General features: G+C 38.5%; 3 protein-coding genes across 5 annotated transcripts in view; 2 read left to right on the forward strand and 1 right to left on the reverse strand.

Moving 5' to 3' along the window:
• Positions 1-7,340, forward strand: part of nusap1 (nucleolar and spindle associated protein 1) — a 45,589-nt gene extending 38,249 nt beyond the window's left edge. Inside the window, exons 9-12 of the mRNA XM_086274620.1 lie at positions 6,203-6,366; positions 6,478-6,594; positions 6,683-6,785; positions 6,868-7,340. Of these exons, the coding sequence (XP_086130746.1) occupies positions 6,203-6,366; positions 6,478-6,594; positions 6,683-6,785; positions 6,868-6,955 (472 nt within the window). The 3' untranslated portion in view covers positions 6,956-7,340. The remainder of the gene's footprint in view (positions 1-6,202; positions 6,367-6,477; positions 6,595-6,682; positions 6,786-6,867) is intronic.
• Positions 6,776-11,300, reverse strand: ndufaf1 (NADH:ubiquinone oxidoreductase complex assembly factor 1). Of its 3 annotated transcripts, none has more exons than XM_086274622.1 (5): positions 11,154-11,300; positions 8,269-8,808; positions 7,887-8,072; positions 7,691-7,765; positions 6,776-7,579 (listed from the first exon to the last, which is right to left on the reverse strand). In XM_086274622.1, the coding sequence occupies exons 2-5, from the start codon at positions 8,779-8,781 to the stop codon at positions 7,439-7,441; spliced, it is 915 nt and encodes a 304-aa protein (XP_086130748.1). In that variant the 5' UTR covers positions 8,782-8,808; positions 11,154-11,300; the 3' UTR covers positions 6,776-7,438. The 3 variants fall into 3 exon arrangements, with proteins under 3 accessions (XP_086130748.1, XP_086130749.1, XP_086130747.1); XM_086274623.1 differs by lacking the exon at positions 11,154-11,300 and adding an exon at positions 9,587-10,577 and having other exon boundaries at positions 8,269-8,805; XM_086274621.1 differs by lacking the exon at positions 11,154-11,300 and adding an exon at positions 9,587-10,572.
• On the forward strand, positions 10,041-25,876 carry rtf1 (RTF1 homolog, Paf1/RNA polymerase II complex component). Its single transcript, XM_086274619.1, has 18 exons — positions 10,041-10,225; positions 17,290-17,400; positions 17,527-17,677; positions 18,498-18,699; positions 18,920-19,037; positions 21,107-21,218; positions 21,303-21,441; positions 21,553-21,730; positions 21,850-21,932; positions 22,018-22,105; positions 22,199-22,306; positions 22,412-22,489; positions 22,698-22,819; positions 23,082-23,139; positions 23,701-23,778; positions 24,040-24,141; positions 24,509-24,623; positions 24,771-25,876. Exons 1-18 carry the CDS (start codon positions 10,142-10,144, stop codon positions 24,875-24,877), a joined length of 2,034 nt encoding a protein of 677 aa, XP_086130745.1. The 5' UTR covers positions 10,041-10,141; the 3' UTR covers positions 24,878-25,876.
• The last annotated feature ends 1,682 nt before the right edge of the window (positions 25,877-27,558 follow it).

A 27,558-nucleotide genomic window follows, 5' to 3' on the forward strand; every position in this document is an offset into this window, starting at 1 on the left:
GTTTTCATGCCTGTGGAGCTTATTATATGGACGTGGTGACAGTGGAAAGACACCATGCTCTTCTGATTTTCAAACGAACCTTCTGAGCCATTTTAACATTAGAGTCTATGGAAGAGTTGGAGGGAGGAGGCTGTGCATTGGTGACATTTATGAAAGAACTATAACACCTAGTACAATAGTAAACACATTGGATGAAAGAGGACAGCCATGGCTACGTTTTGAGGGTAAAATCATACCTGTAGAGCAAATGCTGTGGACACAGCAGCAGTTTTAAAAAAGATTTTAAGATTAATTTTTTTGCTCCTCTCACTCTAGCAGTTGAGCTGCCTCACTCTAGCCCCAACATTCCGTCCCATACACACCCATTATAAACTCTGAAACGGGTGAAAAAACATCATGAAACTTAAACTGGAACTGAAGAAAAAGTATAATAGATATTGAAAAGATAAATACAAGTTGAATAGTTGAATGTCTTGTCTTCGTTTTAAAGTTTGAATGGTGGCTCTATGTGAACGTATGTTGAAGTAGTAAGAGTTTAAAAATGAGTAAGTTGAATGAGAATTTGAAGGGTCTCCCCATTGAAATACATGGGAAATTTTTGTTGAATAAAGTTGAATAAAATTAAAAATATAAATGTTAAAAATGAGAAAAATAGAAGCAATGTTGTCCAAAATAATAGGAATCTAACGATGTTTGAATGGTTTTTCTAAGTTGAACGGTTTTGAAGGAGTAGGCTTTCAAAAAACGTACGGAAAAATAAAATATAATAATAAAGATTAGAAGAACAATACTGTGAATGCTTTTCAAGCATTCACACTAATAATAAAGATTAGAAGAACAATACTGTGAATGCTTTTCAAGCATTCACACTAATAATAAAGATTAGAATAACAATACTGTGAATGCTTTTCAAGCATTCACACTAATAAAGATTAGAAGAACAATACTGTGAATGCTTTTCAAGCATTCACACTAATAAAGATTAGAAGAACAATACTGTGAATGCTTTTCAAGCATTCACACTAATAATAAAGATTAGAATAACAATACTGTGAATGCTTTTCAAGCATTCACACTAATAATAATAATAATAATAATAAAGATTCGAATAACAATACTGTGAATGCTTTTCAAGCATTCACACTAATAAAGATTCGAATAACAATACTGTGAATGCTTTTCAAGCATTCACACTAATAATAAAGATTCGAATAACAATACTGTGAATGCTTTTCAAGCATTCACACTAATAAGGTCTGTACTCACATATAAAGCACCTGTTAGTGCACTGGTTCATAATATTCCAACAAAAACGGTGTAGTTAGACTGCCAAGAGTCCAGGCAATCCAAATCAGTCCAATATTTAGTCTCTGAGACATTTATATGTTGATAAACATCCACTGAATGTAATAGTATTGTTTCAAAGTAGCCGGCGAATAATCCTATTTTCGGTGCTTCCTGAAGCATTAGCAGCTCTTGACGGGTATTTTGATCTCAAAATGGCCGCTGACCTCTGCACTTTCGATTGACACCTCATTTGAACCAATGGGTGCTTCACACAGGTGTGAACAAGCAGCGATAGCCAAACACAGCTGGTGGTCAGCGGTCTGGCCAGCCCCCCTTTGATGGGCAGTAACTTCTTCCAATTGTGGCAGAGTGTCAAAATGATTGGCGTATCAGATAGCCAATGATCTTTAAAGAAGATTGATATGCAGCTTAAGGGGGAGGACACTTGTTTTTCCCCTTTTATTTGCATGCGCAAAAGGTTTTTGTCACTCGTGCGCTTTTGCGTAAACTTTCATAGCGACGACAGCGTCTGTGTTCATACAGCATTTTGAGAGAACTTGCGACCAAAGGAGCTTTGTAAGTACAAAATGGCAAAGAGGAAAACTTACTTCTCACTGGAAGAAGTCCTCGAACAATGCACTCGGCGTGACAGTGATCAGTCGGAGGAAGATATTTCCGAAGAAGACAGTGATGTTTCCTTTGTTGACTCGGTAGCAGAGGATATTTTTTTGGATGGAGGAGACGCTACTCTCGACATGTAAGTGTTTATTATATCATACAATGATATTACTGTTTGTATGTGTGCCTTTGTGTGTGTGTGCGCCTTTGTGTGTGTGCGCGCCTGCTCCTCTGTGTGTTTGATGCGTTTTTACTAACTCCTGCTGTGTTTATATTGTTTGTTTGTGTGTGTGCATCTTTGTGTTTTGATTGTGTTCTTACTAACTCACGTCGTGTGTCTTTATATAATGCGTATATATATATATATATATATATATATATATATATATATATATATATATATATATATATATATATATATATATATATATATATATATATATATATTTATTTTGTGTGTGTTTTGAGGTGTTCCTGCTAACTTATATCGTTGTTGTTTTTTTTGTATATCACAGACAATCATCAGAATCAGATGAACTATGGGAGCCAGCCAGTAAAAAGACAAGTACAGAGGAACACGATGACAGCATTTCGTAGGGCTGCTCAATTAATCGAATTTTAATCACGATTACGATCTGGGCTTTCAACGATCATTAAAAATGACTGAGCCGATTATTAGCCCCTCCCTAATTTATCCGCGACACCTTAAAGGCCGGTCCGTGAAAATATTGTCGGGCATAAACCGGTCCGTGGCGCAAAAAAGGTTGGAGACCGCTGATTAAGAGGACCCGAGGGAAGCTCGGAAAGCTAAGCAGAAGTTATTTGGAGAGTGACTGCCATTGGTTGAAAAGAGAGTTTAAAAAAAAAAACTTCAGTGGTGTTGCACACTATTTTATATTATTTTTTTAAAGTCATTGTTAACCCTTTAAAGCCGGTCAGAGCAGCACGCTCCGTTTTGCATAACTATTTTTAAATCCCTGTAGAACCTGAACCGTGTAAGCTAGCGCAATAATTTGTTTTGCATATGAAACCGGAGGAGTTGTACTTACATCTGATGCCATCAGCTTGTCCTCGGTCACGGTTTCGTTCCACATATAGCTTTGCAAAAACTGCATAAAAAGCGCTTGCAGGAACAAAAACATAATATTCCAGAAACACGCTTTGCCGTTCCTATCAGCTGTTCGTAACACTTCCCACAGTGAAATGATGCACATGCTGTTTTCTTTGCAAATTTGCATCATATGATTGTTTTTTGTTTTTCCTGCAGTGTATATAAAAATTGGTGTATCTCCAAAATAAAACTATGAAGACACTCAAAATAAATTTCCTGTTGTTGTAAACTATTTTTTGCAACTTTATTGTATTTAAAGTTTTGAGGGATAAGCCTCTTAAATTTCTCCAAGTAGAAATATATGTAAACAAAACAAAAGCGATTTTCAATTTTTTTTGTAGTTTATTGCACTTTTTTGCAATTTATGTAATTACTATGGACTTAATGCATACATATTATTAAAATATGGGCTATAACAGTTGTATTGATGTATAGCAACTTGAAATGCTCCCACAAATGGCACTACAGCATGTAAAAAAATAATATAAGCTCTGGTGGACTTGGTTCTATAGTAGGTCTTAAAGGGTTAAATAAATATCGTCAAATAATCGTGATCTCAATTTCAGTGAAAATAATCGTGATTATCATTTTTGCCATAATCGAGCAGCCCTAGCATTTCGTCAGAAGAGGAGCCACATCCTTCCACTTTCCAAAGAGTTTCTGGAAGCAGAAGGCCAAGAGGGAGGGGGAGAGGAAGAGGAAGAGGGAGAACTGGCAGCAGTCAAGCTGAGATGCCAGCCAGTACATCTGAAGAGGGATGGAATGATACAGATGCTCCAGACATAATACCACCACAGCCCACCTTCAGGCCCATCAAATCACCAGGACCTCAGATCATACCTACAGCTTCATACACACTTTTACAGCTTTTTCAACTTTATTTCACAAACTCCATGTTGCTGACAATAATTAAAAACACAAATGACTTTGGATCAACATGCCACAAGCCCTCTAACCCATGGATTGACTTGACTTTACAGGACATGTATGCTTTTATGGCCATGGTGATTTATATGGGTCTGGTCAAACTCCCTGCAATCACTGATTACTGGCGAGGTAGTAAACTGTACAGCCTTCCATTCCCTAAAAAAATAATGTCTGGTAAGAAGTTTCAAAGGATCTGCCGCTCCCTTCACCTAAGCAGTTTGGAGGACAATGCTGCTAATGAGCAGAGAAGAGGTACGGCAGATTTTGACCGTCTCTGCAAAATAAAACCATTATACACGGAGATGAGGGAGGTCTGTAAAATAAACTATAACCCTGGCCAAGAAATTTCCATTGACGAGCGAATGGTTGCCTCCAAAGCACGTATTGGAATAAAGCAATACATGAAAAATAAGCCTGTTCGCTGGGGATACAAACTTTTTGTTTTGGCAGATTCGAGCAACGGATATACATGGGACTTTTTCGTGTATGAAGGGAAGCTGCAGGGAAACAGTGGCAAGGGACTAGGTTATGAATCCGTGATGGAGCTTATCGATACACGGTTGCTTGGCACAGGATACAAACTTTTTGTAGATAATTTTTATAGTAGTCCCTCCCTTTTCTGTGACCTCCTTCAGAAGAGGATCTGGGCATGTGGAACAATACGAACAAATACAATTGGATTTCCAAAAACCAAAAAAAATTGCCTGGACTCTAAATCTCCCCGTGGCAGCATAAGATGGATCCGAAAGGACTCCCTTCTCTTCGTTCAGTGGCGAGACACAAGGGATGTGTTCCTGTGCTCAACCCTCCACACAGCCCATGCTGGGGACACTGTTCAAAGGAGAGTTAGAGATGCAGATGGACACTGGGTGCTGAAAGACATCTCTGTTCCACCAGCAGTGAAGGAGTATAATCGGTATGTATTTTATATTCAACAATCTATATAACTATTATGTTATTTATTTTGTTTTTTGGAAATCCAATTTTGTTTGTTCTTGTTATTCAATTCTGTTTGTTCTTGTTTTTTCTGTCAATGCAGGTGCATGGGTGGGGTGGACCACTCCGATGCCTTGATAAACTACTATAAAGTCATCCACAAGACTCAGAGGTGGTATAAGACATTTTTTTATCATTTTCTGGACATTGCTGTTGTGAATGCCTTCCTGCTTCACAAGAGCATCACAAAGGGTAAAGGAGAGGTACCCATGCACCAAAAGGCTTTTCGGGAGACACTTATTGAGGAGCTGGCAGCGGCAGCTGGCAGCCTTGCTCCATCGCCCGCACCATCACCCTCTCCAAACAGAGCACATCACAAGCCTGTGCATATCAGTGGACACAGCACCACAGGTCGTCTGAGGTGCAGACACTGCCAGGCAAAGACACCAGTAAAGTGCTCCTCCTGTGATGTGCCTTTGTGCTTTTTGCCAAGTCGAGATTGTTATAAAGACTGGCATGATGCCAATGATCTCTAAAAAATATAATTGTAAAAATACATTTGTGTGAAAAACTATATATATATTTATACACCCACAGATGCATATACATAATGTGTATATATAGTGAGTTTTAATGCCATAATACTTTTTTTTCCCTTTACATTTGTTTCGAAATTGAAAAAAAAACACTGTATAATGTTTATGCTCCTGTAATTTTGTAAAGTATTGACAATAAATCTGGATGTAAGAATAGCTCTGAGTGTAAGAATAGCTCTGAGTGTAACCTTTAATTAGAGACCAAAATTAGGACTGTACATAAAAGCATTCAAGAATTACAGCCTTTTATGTGTTGATTGTTACAAAGGGCCATTTGGAGTCTCCAAGTGGCCTTTTTTGGGTAGCGCCTATACATAGACCTAAATAAACTTGCATAGAACACTCATTTTCTAAGATATTGTTATCAAATTTGAATTGTGGCTTGGTAAGGCTTCATGCTTTGATCCTGTTGTGTTTTCCAGCTAATACCTCACAAGGTAGGCATCTGCATGCATTCCTTACAAAAAAAAACTTGGGCGGATTTTTTTTTCTCTCTTTTTTAGTGTGTTCAAAGTTCTATTACTCAATAGCAGTATGACATAAAGTGATTCTGACACCTCAGGAACAAACTACAGATTGTCTCCTTTCAAAAGAGACCAAAACCATGCATATACTCCAAATGGTTCAAGAGCAGCATGCAATTTATTTTGGATATGCCTTTTTCACAAATTTTAGGCAAAATTTGTAGGACTGCTAAGGGGTTTTAATGAGAACTGTCTACATACAGGTTCTCAGAAGCTACTCATGACAATGAATATAAAAGGTCACTGGTGAAGACACCTGCACGCATGTCACCCTGCGTGGCTTCCAGCACCCCGCAGAAACCGACTGCCAATGGATTAAAGCCCAGCAGTGTCAAAACTGCATCGTTCTCTGCAACAAAAACTCCAGGTACTTTGGCCTTTCAACCCTTGGAATGATATATTTGAAGTATGTTTCTAAAAAGTAGATGATTATGTTTTGGTTTTTTTTTTTTGTTTTTTTTCCCCCCCCCTCTGAAAGGACCATTTGTTTTCACTGGCAACACAAGCACTTCAACAACGCCTGGCACAAACAAGAAACCCAGCTTTGATCTGAAGGCGAGTCTGTCACGTCCCCTCACCTACAAGCCTCATAAAGGTATAAAAATGTTCTCATTTTCCCTGTTCGTGTGAAACACCATTTGATTGGACAAGATGTAGCATTGAGTTATTTATTTTATACATAGGTAAACTGAAGCCATTTGAAGATGTCAAAGAAAACACGGCCATGAACAAGTCTGTCTCAAATCCGCACCAGGAAGCTTACAAACAGCACAAAGTCCAGTCAAGGTAGGTTTTTAATTGATGCTGAAAATTCTCCCATTGCAGTTGGCTCATGCCACATCTCTGAATATCTTTATTCTTATTTTAGGCAGGGCAGGAGAGCAAAGCAGATACAAGATCGGAAGCAGAAGAAAGAAAGTATGCTTGGGGCAAGAAGAGGCCTTGTCATGGCATAAAATATTGTGCCTGCTTGGGGCCGTTTGTAAACCCTGTTGAAGTGTAAATATTTCATTGTCTGCAGCTTCAGTTTCAGCATTTTGTAGCCCCTATAGAAAAGTAGTAGAAGCTTACATATACTGTCCAGCGTCTTTGAGGTTCAAATCCTGCATTTCTTTTAAATACTTTTAGCTCAAACGCTAATACCTTTTTTAAAAGGATATTTTGATGTGATATAAGTCTGTCCTGTTTTGCTGCATTTTGAAACTACTAATTAAAAATTTCATTTGCTTTATTACTTTGCTAGAATTGAGGCACTCATAAGACCCAAGATCTTGTCTTTTTATATTTGTTCTATTGTGGTATTTAATACATAATTTAATAATAAACGGTCTGCACAAGTCATTAATATTAATAGTTTGAAATCTATAATGACATTACAGAAATGGTGTCAATATAAGTTCAAATTTTTCCCAACAGTCTGACTGCAGCATTAACCGTTCTTAGACTTCTGGGTTCCTCTTGTATGCTTCATAGGCAAACTCCTCTGTGTGTGCATAATCTTTGCAAACACCAATGAAATCAATTTCAAGCTGGAATGGGCCATCAGCTTTGTCTCCCAAAGTAAACCCAATGGTGTTAACCTGTAAATGCAAATATGAAAAACAATGTGAAGGCCACAAGCTAAAAAGGGATTAGGGTAATGATACATCAGTTTTATCATCACTTTGTGAGGGAATTTTTCTTTGCACTACCTTGTCCAGCCAGACAGGATGCTGGTCATCTTGTACCCTCCCTCGATGTGTAAGGAAGAACTTGGAGAAAGGTATCTGCAGAAGAGCATTTGAAGTCAGGCTGATCAACGTATTTGATACTATCATGCCTCTTAAACAGACCTATATAGATTTATTAAATAATTTTACTTTAAAAAAAAAAACAAACAAACTTCACCTTAACATCCTGCCAGTAGGGCCCTCCTCTGGTATATAGGAAATAACAGTATATGTCATCCTTCTGGTGAGAGAAGTATGTTTCTGCTGAGACGTTAATCATCCATGGGCGACCATCACCACGTACACGTAATTGCAGAGTGTTAAAACTGCTCCAATCATGGTGTTTTTTTCTGTCAAAGGAAGCCTAGAAGACACAAAAGACTTGGAAATTGGCATTTACATAAACTTTCATTGATAAACTGCAATGGGGGAACCCCCTCCTCCCCTCTGCATCCATCCTATATTATGTTCTAAATGAAAAGTAATCACGGGAGGGAGACTAATCTCTCTCTGCGCTACTGAATTCAACAAAAACATGGTATCCAGCAGTTAACACTAACCAGAGGCTGCTTTGAGCGCATAGTGCAGTATCCACTGTAGCGTGTTTCTCCATCTCGTGGGGGAGTAGAGCTCAGTGTCCCGTACAGAAAACAGGTATTATTGTTCCTTCCCAGCTTCAGGTAAGCTTCACTATGGCCTCCAATCTCACGATCAGAGGACACCGTCCACTCCCTCAGGCTCTCTGGACCTCTGAACTCCCATACAACTCTGTTCTGCTCCAGCATGTGCTCAACAATCGGTTTACCCTCAGGGCCAACCCAGCGGTCAGTAAACTCCTTTTTTAGGAGTGTGAAATGTTTCTTTATCCCCTCCAAACCTTTTGAGAAATTAAAGTTAATCTTTTGCCAGGCAAACTTGGTCTTTTTGGGCTGGCCAGGTCGTCTGTATTCACCCTGGATCACAGCTCTTTTGGGCACAGTGAGAGGAATGATGGAGGGGAGAAGCGGCTGGTGGTGGAGGATGGTGCTCAGCAGCCTCCCAGAAGGGAGGTGTGTGATCCTCGGCAGGGACATTTCAACGCTGATCTGCAGGTTTCACTGCTGAGATACAAAACAGAGTAACAGAGTCAAAATGAATATAAATAAGAATATGTTTCTCAAAAACAAAATAATGGCCTGACACACTTAAAACAATATTTATATCGTTTTGTATAATTATCCAATAGAGGGCATTTAAAATGTCCCACTTCAAACAACTATATTTATGTAGAAAAATGAAAGGTTTCTTGTTTGAATTATGTGTTCATGGGTTTTCTTTACGTATAATCCCATTTTCACACTTGCTCACATATCGGCAAGTGTGAGCAGAAGTTTTGGCAGTTTGCTGGTCTGGAGCATTCACATGTGTGTATGAAAAATGACATTAGCAAAGATCATAAAGAGGTTTCTGGAAGGGTTTTACAACGCGAAAAATTATTCACAACAGGGAAAACATTAAAGACAGAGGAATTCAACCCAAGACACTTACTAGAATAGGGAGGGGCATTTCTATAATCACACTCCCACTCTCACTTCTTAATTCGATCACCTGACTCCAGGTTGTTTCGGGAGAGGTCATGAGGAGGTTTACTTACTTTTTTCTGTCTACACAGTTGGTGAATAAAGACTGTTACCTCTAAGTCCTTAGAATTAAAATTGATTGCGTGCTATTCGTTTAGAATGACTGTCAGATACATTTCGAATTATATTTGTCTAAACACACAAATTAATCAAAAGCTTAACCATACTGGAATGATTGAAACTGTTTACTTCGTGGAAAGAATTACATGACGTAAACTACAGTTAATAACTTAACACAGTGTAAACTGTTTACATTTACCTTGACCACGATGTAGAAGCAAATGTCTCGTAGATACATCAGGGCTTGTTTGGGTTAGGTTTCATCATACACTATGCTATGAGGTACAAAAGAATATATAGACTGCCGGTGTACGCTGTCCTAGTAAAAATAGGTAAACCAACACGACTGAAATTCCTTCAGCAAACCTTCGACCAGAAATGTCACTGAATGAGCCACAAGGTAATCACTCAACACAGCTTCCGTGCATCAAAGATTACTGTCCTGACTCCTGTACTCATATATGGTTCCTCTCTCTGCTAACTGTATATGCTCTTATATCCAGCGGTTCCGTTTCTGCGGTATGTTCTTTGGTTGAATCTTCGTATTTAATACACAGGGACCAAGAACAGAAATTTTTGTTATATCTCACTTAAACATGTTTTCGTTAATCAAGCTGGTAATACAGGCGCGCATGCGCAGTGCCGCCTTTGTGTGATCGACTCCGGAGTTAGCCAGGTAGCAGCGACAGCTATCGTAGAGAACATTACATTAGACGACACAGTGGTAGCTAGTGGGTTAGCTCTGCAGCTAATCATGGTGAATGTAAAGAAGCGGAAAGGTCGAGTCGTTATTGACTCTGACTCCGAAGACAGCGCTAGTGACGATAATTTAGATCAGGTAGGTGTTATTTTTACCCTTTTCCCCACCGGTGGATTCTGAAGTTGACAACAGTTTCAGGCTGACGCTAATGTGTGCTAGCTGATTGCGTTGAGTGGGCCTATTTTATTTACAACCGCTGTTTCCTTTGTGATAAAACACTCAAATCTTAACACGGAGCTAGGTTTCTACTAAGCGTTTACGGGTTGGTACTGGATAAAATGGAAAGTGTTTGAGTTTGAACAGAGCCAGCTCGTTAAGTTATGAAAGGTACCCAACGCTTGCAATCATGCAGTATTAAGTAGCCATGAAAATGCCGCGCCGTGGGCCTTTGACTGGTTTCGAGCCGTAAGCTGCGTGACTGCAGCCGTGCTCTGTTGAATAATTGGTGCGTTAGCGTTCAGACTAAACTGGAATGGAGTGTGTTGTTTGTTTATTTTTTGATAAAGTGAAATCGTTCTGGAGTCGCGTTTGCTTTAGTCAGAACATTATCTCCTGCATGACGTCATGAGACGAAGTTCTATTTCGGTGGTGTTGTTGTCAAACTGGAGCTGGCAGAGAAACATGTCAGTCTGAAGAGCTGCCAACGCTGTTTACATCACCTGTAAACTCACGTGTATTTGACCCGTTTGTTCCCCCCCCCCCGAGAAAACAGAAACTGTGACCACAGAAGCTCAGACTGGGTCAGTAAGACGAGCTTCTTTGGTTGCTCAAACCGTCAGTAGGTTTGATCGTGCGTGTTTTTTGACCAAGTGCGGATTAATATAGTTATCTTCAGTAGTTGCACGGTCTTTGTGGATTTCGAGAAAGCGTGTGATAGGGTGCCATGAGAGGATCTGTGGTGCTGCATGAGGAAGTCAGGTGAGGCTGGTGCAGGATAATGTATAAGGACACAGACAGTAGGGAGGTGTGTGGTAAGAGAAAGGGTTTAAGGTGGGGATGGGATTACATTGAAAGATCTGCTCTGAGCCCCTTCTTCTTCTCAGTGTTGATGGACAGGTTGACAGGTGAGATCAGGCAGGAGTCTCCATGGACTAAGATGTTTGCAGATGACATAGTGATCTGTATTGAGAGCTGGGAGCAGATGGAAGTAAATCTGGAGAGATGAGGAATAAAAGTCAGTAGAACCAAAACAGAAAACGTATGTGAACGAGAGGGAAACAGGTGTAACTAAAGCTGCAAGGAGGTAGTGAAGATACATGCATTTAAATACCTGATGTTAACCATCCAAAGCAACAGACAAGAGAGGTGAAAAAGAGAGTGCAGACAGGGTAGAGTAGGTAGAGATGATCACTGATCAGTGGGAGTGATCAGAAAATGCCAAGATTTAAGGGGGGGTACATCAAAGGGACAATTCAGATTGAGCAGTTTGGAGACGGTTAGAGATGGTTTGGAAATATGCAGATGAGGGATAGTGGATATATTGGAAAAAAAGGTGTTGAATATGGATCTGTGAGGCAGGAGAAAAATAGAAGCCACAGATGTAGTTCATGGATGTAGTAAAGGAGTACATGCAGGTATTCTAGGGATGGTGTGAGCTCAAGGCAGATGATCCACTGTGGTGAGCCTTAAATTTGAGGAATGAGGTGTCGAATGTTACCAGAGGCATTGCTCGGGTCTTGAAACTTTGGGTGATTAAAAGGACCCAGAAATATTTTGGATTTTCACTTGATAACAGCAACTTTTTAAAGTTGTTAATTAGACATTATAGTAAAATATCATACTCTGTAACAGTTGCAATCAAGTGTGTTAGCCTGCCTTTCTTTTTTAAGTACGCAATCAGTTCTCCTCCTGTCCAGGATATAAAAAGAATCAGTATGCACTAATCAGACTCAAATATTCTTCTTATTATGGCACACTTTGAATAAATAGACATGCATAGCTCTGAATAGCACAACAAATGTTTATAGGGTAAGTTACATAAAATGCACACAGATGGTTAATTGTTTCCTTCTAAAATATGATTATTCACACAGTATATAGTTTTGTGTCAATAATATTATGTTTGAAAAGGTAATCTATGCTACATAGTAAATTGACTGTTTTTTGTATAGCACTATTTTATTCTGAGGACTCAAAGCGCTTTATACATCTTGTCTCATTGACCTATTCATAAAAGGACCTTTTCTATGGTTAAGTGCTTCCTATCTAGCGTTCACACTCCGATGGATATATCTGAGAGCAAGCCGGGGTTAGTATCTTGCCTAATGATATTATCATGCAGACTGGAACAGCTAGGGATTGAACTACCAACCCTGTGATTACCTCCTGAGCTACAGCCACCCACAGAGTATATATCCATATTACTTAAACGTAAGCACTGAGGTTCATACTTGATTTTGCGTATGCATAATAATTTAAGATCTTTTCTTGGCAATCATGAGCTTCACAGCGTCACACTGTAACCATAGTTACTCATTGTCATGCATGCCTGTTTACACAGTTTGTGAGAAAGACGACAACGCTGCTGCTGTTTAAGCCTGACATTAATCTGAGCAACATGCATCAATTCATGTTTACAGCATGATAGTGTTGTTGGTATTTCTCAATAGTACCCTCATGGTCTGAATAACCAAATTTGTTTTGTAATTGCACTAGAAAATGGATGTGTAAGACGTCTGTGAATCCGTGGCACAATGTGTCAAAGATGACAGCCAGAACATGCATGTAGGAGAAGGCATTTTAATAAGCCTCTAATTCACCAACCTTATTTTGTAGCCAAGGCGCCGTTCTTCTCATGTCCAGTCTCTGCGCTGGTTCTTCCTGCAATGCTATTTTGAGATTGGTTCCTGGAACTCCTTTTCTGAGCACTTCAGTGTGGATATTAAAAGTTTCGCCATGGACCTTAAACACTCAAGCAAAATTCACAATGAGTATAATCGCTGCTGAAGAAACTTGGTTTGAGTCTCCCAAAGATTGAATTTGAGTTTTCATTGGAAGAGCCAGCAGTTTCCGAACCCAAATAAGTCAGGTCATTGGAAAATTTAAATTAGCTAAATTTAAGTTAAGGTTTTTGATTTTTTTTTTTACAAATTGAATTTCTAGATCTTTTTAACATAGAGATGAACCCTCAAATTAGCCCCAAAGCAAACATTTCAAGACAGCGGTGAGGAAAGCTCCTTTGTAACAAGAAGAGACCTCCAATAGAAGCAGACTCAGAGTTAATGGATATGTGTTTGGCCAAATTATTGAGGACAATAACTGCAGACGTACATGGCTTTCTTTGGGTACAGGTAAAAAGTAGAAACTGCAAGACTGAGAGGACTTGTTAATGATATGGAGCAATGGTTAATAAATGCATGTAAAGCTAAAGAGATGCCCTCAGTGTTTTGGAGGAGCTATAGTATAACAGGTTGTTTTCACAGGCATGTGGCTGTGAATCTTAACATTAACTGCAGGAGCTGTATATGAAAATGCGGTTGTTTTTCTAAGCTGAATTGCGAATGTTCTCCACGCTGCTTGCTCTTTAGTACAAATACCACATGTCTTGCTTCATCCATGTGAGAATATAGCAGTTTTGTCAGGCTTTACATTCTTTGCTGCTCTATACAATCGGTAACCTTGAATAAACCAAATGGAGTCTTTGTTAAACAAGCAAGCTGCTATTGTGAACTTCACGAGAGAAACCATCTTTGACCAGTGTCCCGACTTGATCCTCCCTGCATTATATTATGTCACAGGGAAAGAAATTATATTTAATGAAAGCTCTCAAGTGAGAGAGAGAGAGAGCATAGTTTTGTTTTTCTTTTTCTACATTTTATAGTAGTGGAGTATGCAGGTTCACTTTCTTTTTGTGTGTTATCAGGTCTGTTTGAGTAGTTGTCTTGAATAACCGCATTAATGAGGCAAGTTAATCATCAAACTAGTATCAGAAGGTGTTTTGAGAAATACAAGGCACATGTAATTTTACTTCTGGGAAACAGATTGCTGCTAAATAATAAGAAAGAGAAGCTTTCCATGGGTTTGATCATTAAATTTAAAGTGTTCTACTTCTGCTGACTTTGTCCCACTATATGAATTTCAGTTCAAGTGGCTTGAGAAGTTCTGTCCATTTGTACTGCAGTATGGGTAAATAATTTTTTTTTGACCCCGTTGCTGAATTTTTATGTTTGCTCATTTATAAAGAAGTTCTTTAATTTTCTTGGCTGCTGCTTGGCAACTCAAAGCTTCAGCTCCCTTCACACTTTTCAGACTGGCTAGGTCACTGCATTATCTTAATCTGCTGCTTCTTTAGCCACTCCTGATCCCTTGGTGGTATGCTTTTGTCCATTGTCATGCTGGAAGACCCATCCACGACCTCTCCGGAGTGTTCTGCCTGACGGAAAGGGTCTCTTATCTAAAACTCTTCACATACCAGAAAATCTTCTGGTACTTGACTCTTCAATGTAGTGATGTTCTTTACCCTTAGTAGAAAAACAGCCCCAAAGCGTAATGTTTCTACCTCTGTGCTTGGCTGTGGGCAAGGTGTTTTTTGGCTCATACTTGGCATTTGTCTTACTCTAACCACGCCAGGTTGAGTTGATGACAAAGAACTTGATTTTTGGTTTTGTCTGACTACAGCACTTTCTCACCAAACCTGTGAATCATTTAGATCAGGGGTGTCAAACTCAATTGCACAGGGGCCAAAACTCAAGGCACACTTTAGGTCGCGGGCCAAACAAGATAAACATTTATTGAACACACTAAAACAATGTTTTTTTAAACATAAATATGAATAAAAACAGACAGGAATATTATTCCAGATTAAATAAACTTAAAAAAATAAACTTTAACTTTAAATAAAATAAAAATATATCCTGTCAAAATTATGCAAGTTAGAAATATGAACATGCTGCCAAAAACCCCCGAAAAAATAAATGAAAGCATACGCAAGGTTCGAGACGCATATAGACGGAGCTGGGCATTGCTTCAGGAATGGAACTAATAAACTGTGTGGGCCATTCAGTGTCGTCCTTTGCCTTGAGTGTATCATTACACTGCAGCTCCATCTGAATCTGCACAGGTGCAGTTCAGCAAAGTCCGCTGACTTGGTTCAACATTACTTGGCAACAGGGAAAGTGAGGCAGGTTGCACTGGTGCATTTGTGGCAGCTTCACTTGAAATGCCTTCACCGCATCATACATGCCATGTCCATGAACTGACAGATTTCCTTGCTGAGCTCAAAAACTCTATTGAGCATTTTTATCCCAACTCAGCCAACGGACCTCTGTGTGATAAGGAATGTCGGCAAACTCTGAATCTATTTCCCACATAAAGACTGAAATTGACGGTGATTTAAACTTTTTGCTCAGATGAAATTTACGGTTTGCGTTACAGTGATCATTACATGCTCCATTTTTAGGACTTTACCACACAGCCTTTCCTGGTGTACGATGCAGTGATATGCTGATAACTCACCGGTACAGTTCTCCTCCTGCATCTTTACTCACATCCTGCTGACTAGTCCGCTTTTTTCACCGCACAACACCGGCGCTCCATCTGTTGTAAGTCCATCAAGTTTGTCCCAGGGCAGTTTCATGTCGGTTACACTTTGACATACCTTTTAAAAAATGTCTTTTTCTGTCGTCGTCCCGTGCATCGATTTAATGTTCAATATTTCCTCTCCACGGATGAAGATGACCAGCTGTGCAATGTCCATCATGTCTGTACTTTCATCTACAGCAGGAGAGTATGCAATAAAGTTTTTGCTTCTAACTGTGTTCTTAAATCAGTGGCCAAATCCGATCAGCAATCGTATTTCTCCTCAGGCTCACATTTGCCAAAATCTGCGTTTTGTCTGTCGCTGCTCGGGTTAAACGTAATATATAAGTCACTTAGACAACCTAAAAATGTTATTGTTGGGCTTTTTTCAGTGTTTTGTTTGTTCGTGAGTAAATCGGTTTGGCTGAGATTAAAGTTATTAGATTAGATAAAATAAAACTTTATTAATCCCCCGGGTGGGTTCCTCCTTGGTTTTCACACAGCTGACTAAACGTCAAACAGAAAACTTATTAAACAGAAGTATGAGACAGTCGAGAATTTACGCCAGTGTCTGGTTATATTTTAGATAGCAAGAAGCAGACGGCCGAGTTTATTAAACTCCACCGAGACAGCGGTGACGCTAATCAGAACTAGCCTTCTGATTCAGAAGGCTAGACCGTCCAATTTCACGCCTTTAAATTTTAAAGGCGTGTTTGTGTGTGTGTTTATACAATTGCTATTATGTTTGCACTTTATGTGTAATGTTACTGACTGCAGAGATCAGTAAGATGTGTGTATTTTTTATTTATTAGTTTTATTTATTTAATATTATTTTTTAATTGAATGACTGTCTAGTAGTTCACAGATGTCGAAAAACTGAGTGTGGTAAAGCCACTGATTTTTTTTTATGTATATTTCTGCAATCTGCACATTGTACTGACTTTCATTTTAATGTTTACACCAGGGTTCCTTGTCAGCACTTTATGCTCAGATGTTTGTAAGCTAAAAATAAACTATTGTGTATGTTCAAATATACTGTTGTGATTGAAGAAGTTAAATAAAAATGTCAGTCATCAATTCATGCATCACCTCATGTCATCATAACAGAGGTCTGTCTTCCAGGAAAGAACAGTTTAAAATTAATGTAATATAGTATTGACCATACTATATGATGTATTGCTTGTCTTTGTTTAATAATACAGAAGACAAAGACCTTAAAAAATAATCGCATATCGCATCGCAATCGCAATATTGGGGCAAAAAATCGCAATTAGATTATTTTCCATAATCGTTCAGCCCTATTACTTATGGTGGTCATGAGATCAGAATGGAAGAAATTGATTCTGTAGGCAGGAGTACTAACCTGTGGAGCCTTAATTCTGGCTGGGCTTTAGTCAATCAAACAAGTACTAATTTCACTCAGTGACATGCAAATCAATTTATAACTTTTATGTAATGTGTTGTTTCTGGATGTTTTGATTGATATTCTGTCTCTTCATTAAAGTGGAACAAAATTAAAGACTGTTCAGTTCTTTGTAAGTGAGCAAACTTACAAATTCAGTAGGGCATCAAATAATTATTTCCCTCACTGTAGGTGAACCACATCGCTGTTTTGTCACTTTCAGGAGCTGCTGTCTTTGGCAAAGAGGAAAAGGGTTGATTCGGGTGAGCAAGAAGAACCTGTTGGCAAAGCAGCAGCTTCCACAGACTCTGAGACATCTGACAGTGATGACGAGGTATAGCACTATTAGTATTTACTCTAAAAGACCTTACAGTTTTGGACATGTGAGGCACAGGAGACTAAACCTCAATTCTCTGTCAATTATATAATCAAAAGTTACATTTTCATTCCTTTTGTGTAGTGGACGGTCGGTGGCACCAAAGGCAAAAAGAAGGTTAAGCAGGGCAAAGGGTCTGAAAAGAAGAACGCTACAAAGAAGAAGGTTAATAAAGCGACAGCGTCTGGTAGCTCAGATGGGGACAGCTCAGCTGAAAGCTCTGCACCGGAGGAAGGTGGGTTTCTTAATTCAGTGTTCACATTGAAAAAGATTTTCCCTGCTCTCAAATAAGGCTTCTTTGCAGCCTTTTTTTTTTTTTAAATCTATTATTAAGATTAAGTTATTATTAAGTCACACATCTATTCATAAGTTTAGTATCCTTGAAATGCTACTAAACTGGTGAGCAAAACAGACTTGCACGCGTTCTCATGTTCAAAACATGTTCAAAACATGTTCCATGAAGTGTAGAGCGGGACATCCAGACATATTACGAACTGTAGATTATACATCACTAGAGTGCTGCATCCACAGGTTTTTCAAGAGGTTAGGATTACATGACTCACTCACTCATCCTGTTTATCTCAGGTGTCTCACAGCAAAGCATCTAAGCTGTTGTTTATTTTTGTCACATTGTCCTGGTGTGAACTGGCTGACAGCATTAAGAAAAACCTGGAAAAAAATTCTCCTGGGAATTTGTGGTTGTTCACAAATCCAATTCAGTTTTGGTAATCCACTAACATGAAACTGTCTACATTGAGTGAGGAAAAGCCTACAGTACAACTTCACTAAGCCATTTACACTTATTTATTTACTTTTTTTGGGACCTAATTACATTGGCAATGTTAAAAGGATTTAGAACTGCTTCATAGTTAAAAGCTTCCCTTCCAAATTCTGCTTATAAAAGCTGTTTATGACACATTTCGTAGACAAAAGTCAGATATATTAGAATTAAAATCTCTCTGATGACGTGTCTACCTTTTTGTTTTGTAATTGATTTGAAAACAGCTTTTTTTTTTTTGTGTGTTCCCTGTCTCTGGTTCCTTGAAATTTTTTAGGCGAGGTGTCTGATTCAGAGAGCAACAGTTCGTCCTCCAGCTCTGACTCGGATTCCTCTGAGGACGAGGTGTTCAGGGATGGTTATGATGATGACTTGATGGGTGATGCTGAGGACAGAGCTCGACTTGAGCAGATGACAGAAAAGGAGAGAGAACAAGAGCTGTTCAACAGAATTGAGAAAAGAGAGGTGCTAAAGAGACGGTGAGTGGGGAATAAAAATCGTTAAAAAAAGTTGTACTTGGCATAAATAACTTTTTCTTAGTTGTTAAAAAAAATCCTACAAGATAGTTATTTGTTAAAATACACTAGAGCACTCCTATTTTACTTCAACAAATTTGCCAAAAAATGCAAAAACGTGGCATTTTTAAGTTATGACGTGAGCTCACAGTTTATTCACTCAGGATTCTGCTTGTTTTCAAAGGTTTGAAATCAAGAAGAAACTAAAGACAGCAAAGAAGAAGGAGAAGGAGGAGAAGAAGAAAAAGCAGGAAGAAGAGCAAGAAAAAAGGAAGCAATCTCAGGTTCAAGATACACAAGTGGTGAGTCTAGTTTCACACACATCTAAAACAATATTAGACACACTATTAGGGCTGGGCCATATTATACTGTTCACGGTAATACCGGTACAATGTTGGGCAACGATAAGAAAATAAAATATCGCGATAGAAAATGGGTAAAACGCGCATGCACAGTGCCTTTGTTTTCATACGCACATGGCCGAAAAAGCATGGCGGCAACTGAGAATGAGAAGGGGGGGGAAAGCGGATCGTTGAGTGAAACGGATGAAACAGAATTGGTTTGTAAAAATGTTGCAACTTCAGTGATGTGGAACTGGTTTAGTGTTTGTCTGTCAGATACCCACCAAAGCACATTGTTTTGTACAACATGCAAGCGGGCTGTTGTTATTGTTGTATTTGTCGGACTAAGGTGCTCGTAAATCTGGGAGTAATCTGGGACCAAAACTCCGTCCTCTTCAGGTCCCAAAGTCAAACGAACACTGCAGCATCACTGAGAGTTAAAAACTGTCTAAATTCTTTCATCTTAATAAAATGATCAGCACTGCTGCTTTACCAGGTGTAACAATTAAGTTTAACATCCAGGCATCCATGAAAACAGAATTTATTACATTTAAGAGAGTTAGACGTTAGCAGGAAGCTAGCGGAGGTCAGCTCGCTAGTTTCACTAGTTACCTAAGCATGACATAGTGGGGCTATTCATATAACGATATATATCGGATGACAATATAAAAACGTCAATCGTTTCATTTTATGCTATCGTTTGTTTCGTGGTGTCGCAAAATAAACCGATTTACGGCAATATTTTTTCATCGTTCTGATGGTCACTGTAGTGGTTATATTAATTTCTTAAGTTCTCTCTTTCTCTTATATGTAATATAACCACACTACGGACGGACAAGCGCCTGTTTTTATGCGTTGTCGTTAGCAACAATGACAGTAACACCTTCGCGTCTCCGCTTGTTTATGTTCCACATAAACCTTTCACAATAAAGCTCAAGATCCTGTTGAGACTTTTCAAAATAAATTGAATCACGTGAAAGAGCAGATTATTTATGGATGAGAATTAAAAAAGAGCCGCCAGGTGCTCAAAAATAAACCTTAGACTCAAACGTTAGAACAGGCAACCCGCAGCACGCCGTGTAATAAATACAAAGAAAACGGCGGCCGTTACAACTTATGTCTAAAAATGTATAGTTTCATGCATTGGTTAAAACACTCGACTCCGGTTGAAGGACGCGCAGCTGGAAACACTTCACGCAAGTCGAGCTGCCCGAGATTCACAGAATTTACAGAAAATGTTAAATTTTTGTGATTTATATCGTTATCGGACGATAGAATTCTTTTATCGGCATATGAGATTTTGGTCATATTGCACAGCCCTATGACATAGCATGTTCTGACTGAGAGATTTCTGAAAAAATTCAAACGTACAGCTCTGCTATCACTTCCAACATAAATAAAGACAAAACTAAACAGCAGTGACGTTTGTAGGGTTACTGAAGGTGAGCTAGCTGGTATATAATGATGTGCTACGTGATCGCTAGCGACACAGCTATGTTAGCATAACATAAACACAGTGAAGCTGCAGGATGAATGCTAACACTTTTCCACTCAATCGTGCGAAATATTTTTGGCCATATCGCCCTGCTCTACATACTATACAACAGTGTGTATCAGTACCTGCTAAAACATATTGTTTTAGCAATATGTTTTTAGTGCAGTGGGAGTATATTAGTACTCCCACTGCACTTTATAATATATACAACAACAAAAAAATCTCTGTGACGTCTTTTAGTGCCTTTTACTGTATATAGTAGTAATCTGTATATAGTACAAATTACACTTCTATAATACTTTAGGCTGTCTAATTCAACTGATTTTCCCCAGTGTAGGATTAATGAAGCCTCTATCAATAATTGATAGTCTTGCCTAAATAGGAGCTTGAACTGAAGTTTTAATTTCACTCAGTAATTTAAGTGAAATCAGATTCCTCTTTTGCTTCTCATTTCTGCCTGGTATGAGAAGGAGTGGCATTACACGTTGTCTTTATCATATTTCTAATTCTAACCTCTAAGTGCTCATGTCTACAGGTCATGTCCCACAACAAGGAAAGACGATCCAAGCGTGATGAAAAACTTGACAAAAAATCCCAGGCTATGGAAGAACTAAAGGCTGAACGAGAGAAGAAGAAAAATAAAACAGGTTGGCATGCCTTGTACTCCTTTGTGACAGGTTGTTGTGCCAATCTGATTGTCTTTCAAACGCTGACGTGTCGTCTCTTAACAGCGGAGTTGCTGGCTAAGCGTCAGCCGCTGAAGACGAGTGAGGTTTACTCTGACGATGAGGAAGAAGAGGAGGAGGATGATGACAAGTCATCTGTCAAAAGCGATCGCAGCTCCCGTTCATCATCTTACGATGAAGACGAGTAAGTGTATCAACCAGTGCATTCACCACAGTGCCATCACAAGAGCAATGGTCAAGTTTGATGCTTTTCTCTTGATTCTGAGTAACTTTTTAAACTGTGTTCTGCTACCAGAAAAGAGGAGACTCCACCAAAGTCACAGCCCGTTTCCCTGCCAGATGAACTCAACAGGATCCGCCTGTCCAGACACAAGCTGGAGCGCTGGTGCCACATGCCCTTCTTTGCTAAGACTGTGACTGGCTGCTTTGTAAGGATAGGAATCGGGAACAGCAGCAGTAAACCAGTTTATAGGGTGAGCTTATATTCTCGTTACATCTCCTCTACCACCAATATATTATTGTAAGGTTTATTTATTTATTTTGGAAGTATTTTTACTTATGTTTGAGTTTCTTGTTCCCTTGTTGTTGAAAGGTTGCTGAAATTGTTGATGTAGTAGAGACGGCAAAGGTTTACCAGCTTGGATCAACACGAACAAACAAGGGATTACAGTTAAGGTAGGTATACTGTCATGGATACATGGATCATTTAGTTGTCCTGGTTTCCAAAAACACAACTCTTAATGTTGTAAATCATCTACAGGCATGGTGGTGACACACGGGTTTTCAGGCTTGAGTTTGTATCAAATCAAGAGTTCACAGAAAGTGAATTCATGAAGTGGAAAGAGGCGGTAGGTGATTTTTAAAAAAGAAGAATGTTTAAACAGTCCTAAATATATAATCGATAAAGTGATGCTGAAATGTGTTTCATCGATTTTTCTCAGATGATTGCTGCTGGAATGCAAGTACCAACTCTGGATGAAATCACCAAGAAGGAGCAATCCATCAAAGAAGCTCTCAACTACAAGTTCAATGATAAAGACATTGAGGATGTAAGTCGTTTTTTTGTTGTTGTTTTTTTTACTAGGTCTTCATTCTTTTTTCTGACGTCATTAATTATGAGCGATCATAAAAATTTTTGTCTAAACTCTCTGCAGATTGTAAAAGAAAAGGACAGATTCCGGAAAGCACCACCAAATTATGCCATGAAGAAAACGCAGTTACTCAAAGATAAGGTAAAAGAAAACCAGAATTTTTTTTTTTTTTTTAAACTCCAAGTTAAGGTGGAATTATCGTAGCCCTTTAAATGTCACCCTGATAACCTGTAAATCTGTACCAACAAAACATGGACACTGACAGCAAATGTCATTGAACTGAACTTTGATGAGAGACAAAGGCTAATCAGGCTTACCTTTTCATTTCTTTTTCTCTTTTGGTTTGAAGGCCATGGCAGAGGAAAGTGGAGATGGTGAACGAGTGAAAGTGATCCAGGATGAACTGAATGAGCTTGAGGAAAGGGCAGAAGCCCTCGACAGACAAAGGACCAAGAACATCTCTGCTATTAGGTACACAATCTACACTTATAAACATTTTACTGTGTTTAATAAAACTGCTTATCCAAAGTTCCTGAATTAAAATACACAGTTTAAAACACTGGTTTTAGTAAACCTAATGTTAAATAAAGTTATTGGAAACTACAGAAAAACAGCTAAATTGTGTTTTGTTGGTAGTGCCAGGTATTATGTTTAAAAAAACTTTTTGTGATATGTAAATACAGTCCTTTATCATTACTCTGTAATGACCTTAAACTGTTCTTTTGCCACCCAGCTACATTAATCAGAGGAACAGAAGCTGGAACATTGTTGAATCTGAGAAAGCTCTTGTGGTAAGTGTTCACCTTCTTAAACAGCACCATAGACAGTCATCACAACCTTAGATGAGCTAAAAAAAAAAAAAAAGCTATATTACATAATGCAATTACTCATTATTCATAACTTTATGCTAAAATATTGACAGCATAACACCATATTAATACATCTATGGATAGGAAAACCATAAATGACTCAAGCATCAGGCTATAAAGTCTGTTTTCTTACACTTGGAGTCTGTTTTTGCAGCATTTTATAAAAAAGGTACATTCATAATCTTCCTCAAAGTGCTTCCTCATGTCAGGTGTTTTCTTAATTTGGTGCTGCTTTACTGTGACCGTGTTCAGTATCACTGTGGTTCACTTCAGGCATCTGCCAGCCTAAGAGTTTTATACTATAGCACCTGTATGTCCAAGACAACCTGCAGAGGCGTCACGTCCTATTGCATGTGTAGTAAAAATAACATACCTATGAATTTTAATGCAGCTTTCATGATTATACATCACCTTGATAGTGCGGGGTTCTATATACTAATTTTTAGTTTATTCATTTTTATATTATTAATTATTTTCCAACAGGCTGAAGGACAAAATGCCAAAAACCAACAAATGGATCCTTTCACACGAAGACAGTGCAAACCCACCATGGTGTCTAATGTAAGTATTCTATAATAAATTTATCAGATTGGATAATTGTGCTTGTTTAAACACACTGAAATAACACGTGCCTCATTTTCACAAACACTTATACCTGAATCATGAAGGTGACAGTTTAAATGACTGAATTGTTATAAATAAGACTGAAGACATGCTTAATTATGTCCACGCAGCATAACAGCAGTCTGAAATGTCCCTAAACTACCACTACTTCTACTTCCGTTGATCTGATCTGTCACTGTGATTCTTTTAATTTGGCAGGCCAGAGATCCGTCAGTCCATGCAGCTATTCTTGCTCACCTAAACCAGAAATATGGCTCTGGTTCAACACCAGACAATTCAAGTCCAGAGAAGAACAAACTGGTAAGCAGGACCCTCTCTGATAGCTCATAAAAATTATGCCAAAACTGGTGTTGAAGTTTGGCTTTATCCAAGGAAAGACATTTTGAGATAAACTCAACTTTTTGAAAGACTAAACTGAGTTCAGCACTGTAGTGTTTTGTTTTGTTTTTTTGTTTTGTTTTTTTTGTTTTTTGGTGAATTCATGAATTATAAGCTGTCGTATTTAAAAGAATGAAAACAAAACTATTATTTTAGAATATGGCAAAACTATAGCAGAAAATAATGTATTTTTCTTTGAGGTCTTGTTAAAAGAGATTGGACTGGAAATGAGTACTAACCTGAACTGTAGCTCTTTATCCTGAAGAAATCTTTACTTTGTTTGTTTTAGGGTCAAACAAACCCGAAAGACAAAGATGTCCCGAAGCCAACCACTGACCTCTCGGAAGACTTGTTTAAAGTTCACGACTTTGATGTAAAGATTGACCTACAGGTTCCCAATGCAGGTGAGACCCTCGTTTTAACCTTGTGTGTTTTGTGGTACTGTTGAAGCTATACGACCTAGATGTTCTGCTTGCTTGGAGCACAAGGTGAATGCCAGTGTGTATCACAGTGATATAGTGAAGTTGTGTAATTTTGCTCTTCGTCTGCAGAGGCGAAGTCTCTGTCTGTGAGCTCTAACGCGTTGCCAGTGAAGGACGGCGCTCCCCGCAGGTCCCTCAACCTGGAAGACTACAAGAAGAGGAGGGGGCTGATTTGATGTGGCAGAACCTCATCGAGAACCCACATTGCATGTGTAAGCAAGAGTTTGTGTGTGTGTGAGTGAAAGTGAGAGACTGGGTGTTTGTATGTATGAGCAAGAGCGAGAATGTCCTGAAGGATGTGTGTTTGAATGATGATAAAATAGACTGTTCATCCAACACAAAGGAAATACTGATTAAACGGAGACAACATTTTTCTCAAAGGATCTTTCTCGGGAAAAAGAAAAAAGAAAACCTTGTCCAGTTATGTTTGTTTTTTGGGGTTTTTTTTTTTTGTTTTTTTTTTTGTTCTTTTTGCATTCACAGACAAACTTGTATACGGAGTTTGTTTGTGTGTTTGTTTGTTTTTTTTAATGTATTTAACTTCTCTCCTACTCTTCTGGATCTTCTGGAGTCAACTCCCTTTTTTAATTTTTTTTTTAAAATTTTTCTCCAAGAGGACAAAGACAACATGACGCTTGTGGATTATTACCTTGAACAAGGAACCTATCTTAGAAAATTTAGGTTGTTTAGGCATTTTAAAGTCTATGGACATCTTCAGATTTGACCAGCTTGTTCTCATCAGTAATAAATTAAAATAGTACATTTTCCCCCTCTGTATGTATGAACATCTGTACTTGCATTCCATCCTAAATTTCAACAGCATTGTGGTTATTTGCAGAGTTCACACTATCATCATCTCTGACTTAACCACAGTGTTGGCCCTTCATGAAAAATGTAAAACGTTCAGTACAGGTCAGCTGGACATCTGTCACTTTTTAATCAACCTAAATAAAGAGGAACTCTTTTGTATGGCCGACCTTATTCTAAGTGTTGCTTCATTTTTGGTTTCCCTCGGTTGGTTGTTCATGGGATAACTCCCATGCCCTCAACTCCCAGAGCAGATTCTATGTGTTATTGATTGTGTCCATAGTCAGTTCCTGTTTTGATGTGGCATGCCATGTAAATATGCATTTTTGAGTGAGTGCGGAAAAAAATAAAGGGGCACTGTTTCATAACTTCTGTGTCATTTTGTCTGTCTTCTGCATGGACTACAGATGAGGACAAGTGAATATACAAAGTTAGAACAATGTTTCCAAGTTTCAGGAACTGGAGTTAGAAGTAATCAAGAAATTTAAAGAGAGCCTTCAAGTACAGAACAAGCTCAGCAGAGGTAAGAAGAGAGAGATTTCAAAGACTGGAAAGAAAACTAGTGACAGTTTTGTCTGGATACAGCTGCCAAGACATGAGCAAATGAATTGTGCCCTCAAAGAAGACAGTCGCATTCGATTGTATGCTAGTGCCCCACTCAAAAGTAAGAAGGCAATTAACTGACAAGTGTTCACCATTTGTTGACAAATGAAGCCAATAAAAAGGCTGGAGCTGATTCCAAATGTTGAATTTGTATTTGACAACTCTTAAGTAGGAAGTCCAAAGACATGCAGATGCAAGCAAAGGAGGTCATCCTTAGGCTGAATGTCACAGGAACTGCATAACAACATTCTGGTAAATTCTTAAAAGGTATGAATGCACTGGGCAGCTCAGCAACATTAAATGGCCCAAAAAAAAACAAGACCGCTAAAGGGCACGGTAAAAGAATTATATCCATGGTTAAGATGGAAAAACTTAACATCTAACCAAGTTGAGAACACTCTCAAGCAGGTAGGCATATCATTGTCAAGATCTACATTTAGGAGATGTATAGAGAAGGTTTACAATAACACTGATTACACTCAGGAACAAGAAGGACAGATTAGTTTGCCAGAAAACCCTCAAATGTGCAGTTCTGAGAAAAAAATCTTTGAACAGATGAAACCAAGAAGAACTTGCACTTGAATGATGGGAGAGAAAAGTACGAAGAAGCACAGAAACAGCTGAACCATACCGCATCCAATGTAATGGAAATAATATTACAGCATATGCCTGTGTGGCTGTCAGTGGAACCGGGTCACTAGTTGTTACTGATGATGTGACTGCTGATAGAAGTAGCAGGATGAAATGTACAGTCTACAGACCTATATTCTCTGCTCAGATTCAGCCAAATACTCCCAAACTCATTGAACAGTGCTTCATAGTGCAAATGGATAATAGCTCAAAGGGACTCTCCACCAATTGGTCTTAGAACTGAAGAAGCTTCTCAGTTGAGAGGTGAAACGTCTTGAAGAAACAAAGAAGTCCAGAGGCTTTTCTTTCCAAGCTCCTTAGACTACTATGACCTGGATGACTGAGAACCTTCACAGGCAACCCATACAGCTGCATACAGCAAAAAAAATTAAAAACTGAATACGGAAAGTGTCACAAGGACTGGAAGGTGACAGTAGTAAAGGGTTAGCAGAACATCTATTTGGCAACGTCCATGTGTTCCATAATTAAGGTTAGTGGACTAAAGCAAACAAACAAACAAGCAATTATTTTTTAATATCTTAAATACTTTTGGTCTTCTGAAAATGAGGTACAATCTACAAAATTGATAAAACTTTTGGTAAACCCCTTGAAATAAAACTGAAAGTCTGCACTTCAATAATATCTCGATTGTCTTAACAAAATAAAGTACTCTGGCCATAGTCTGTAATTTATTTCTTATTTTTTATTTTATAGTAGTTTTCCCAGTGTTTAGCTTCATTTGTTTCAAACGGCAAGCTTTTATCCAAAGATGAGTACTTTATACGTGTTTATCCGAATATTAATTAAAATAGGATCA

This window comes from Aulonocara sp. 'chitande type north' Nkhata Bay, linkage group LG19 (genome assembly GCF_057382095.1).
Source record: "Aulonocara sp. 'chitande type north' Nkhata Bay isolate Kocher_YH1m ecotype deep benthic linkage group LG19, A_spYH_male_GT1.1, whole genome shotgun sequence".
NCBI classification, from domain to species: Eukaryota; Metazoa; Chordata; class Actinopteri; order Cichliformes; family Cichlidae; genus Aulonocara; species Aulonocara sp. 'chitande type north' Nkhata Bay.

Excerpts from the sequence above, each read along its gene's own strand:
- ndufaf1 (XM_086274622.1), bottom strand. The coding sequence starts at position 8,781 with ATGTCCCTGCCGAGGATCACACACCTCCCTTCTGGGAGGCTGCTGAGC. Across the intron at positions 7,766-7,886 it reads CCTACTGGCAGGATGTTAAG|ATACCTTTCTCCAAGTTCTT; the intron begins GTGAAGTTTGTT and ends GCTCTTCTGCAG. Across the intron at positions 7,580-7,690 it reads ATCCTGTCTGGCTGGACAAG|GTTAACACCATTGGGTTTAC; the intron begins GTAGTGCAAAGA and ends TTGCATTTACAG.
- rtf1 (XM_086274619.1), top strand. The coding sequence starts at position 10,142 with ATGGTGAATGTAAAGAAGCGGAAAGGTCGAGTCGTTATTGACTCTGAC. Across the intron at positions 21,219-21,302 it reads GAAGAAGAAAAATAAAACAG|CGGAGTTGCTGGCTAAGCGT; the intron begins GTTGGCATGCCT and ends GTCTCTTAACAG. Across the intron at positions 22,820-23,081 it reads AAGAACATCTCTGCTATTAG|CTACATTAATCAGAGGAACA; the intron begins GTACACAATCTA and ends TTTGCCACCCAG.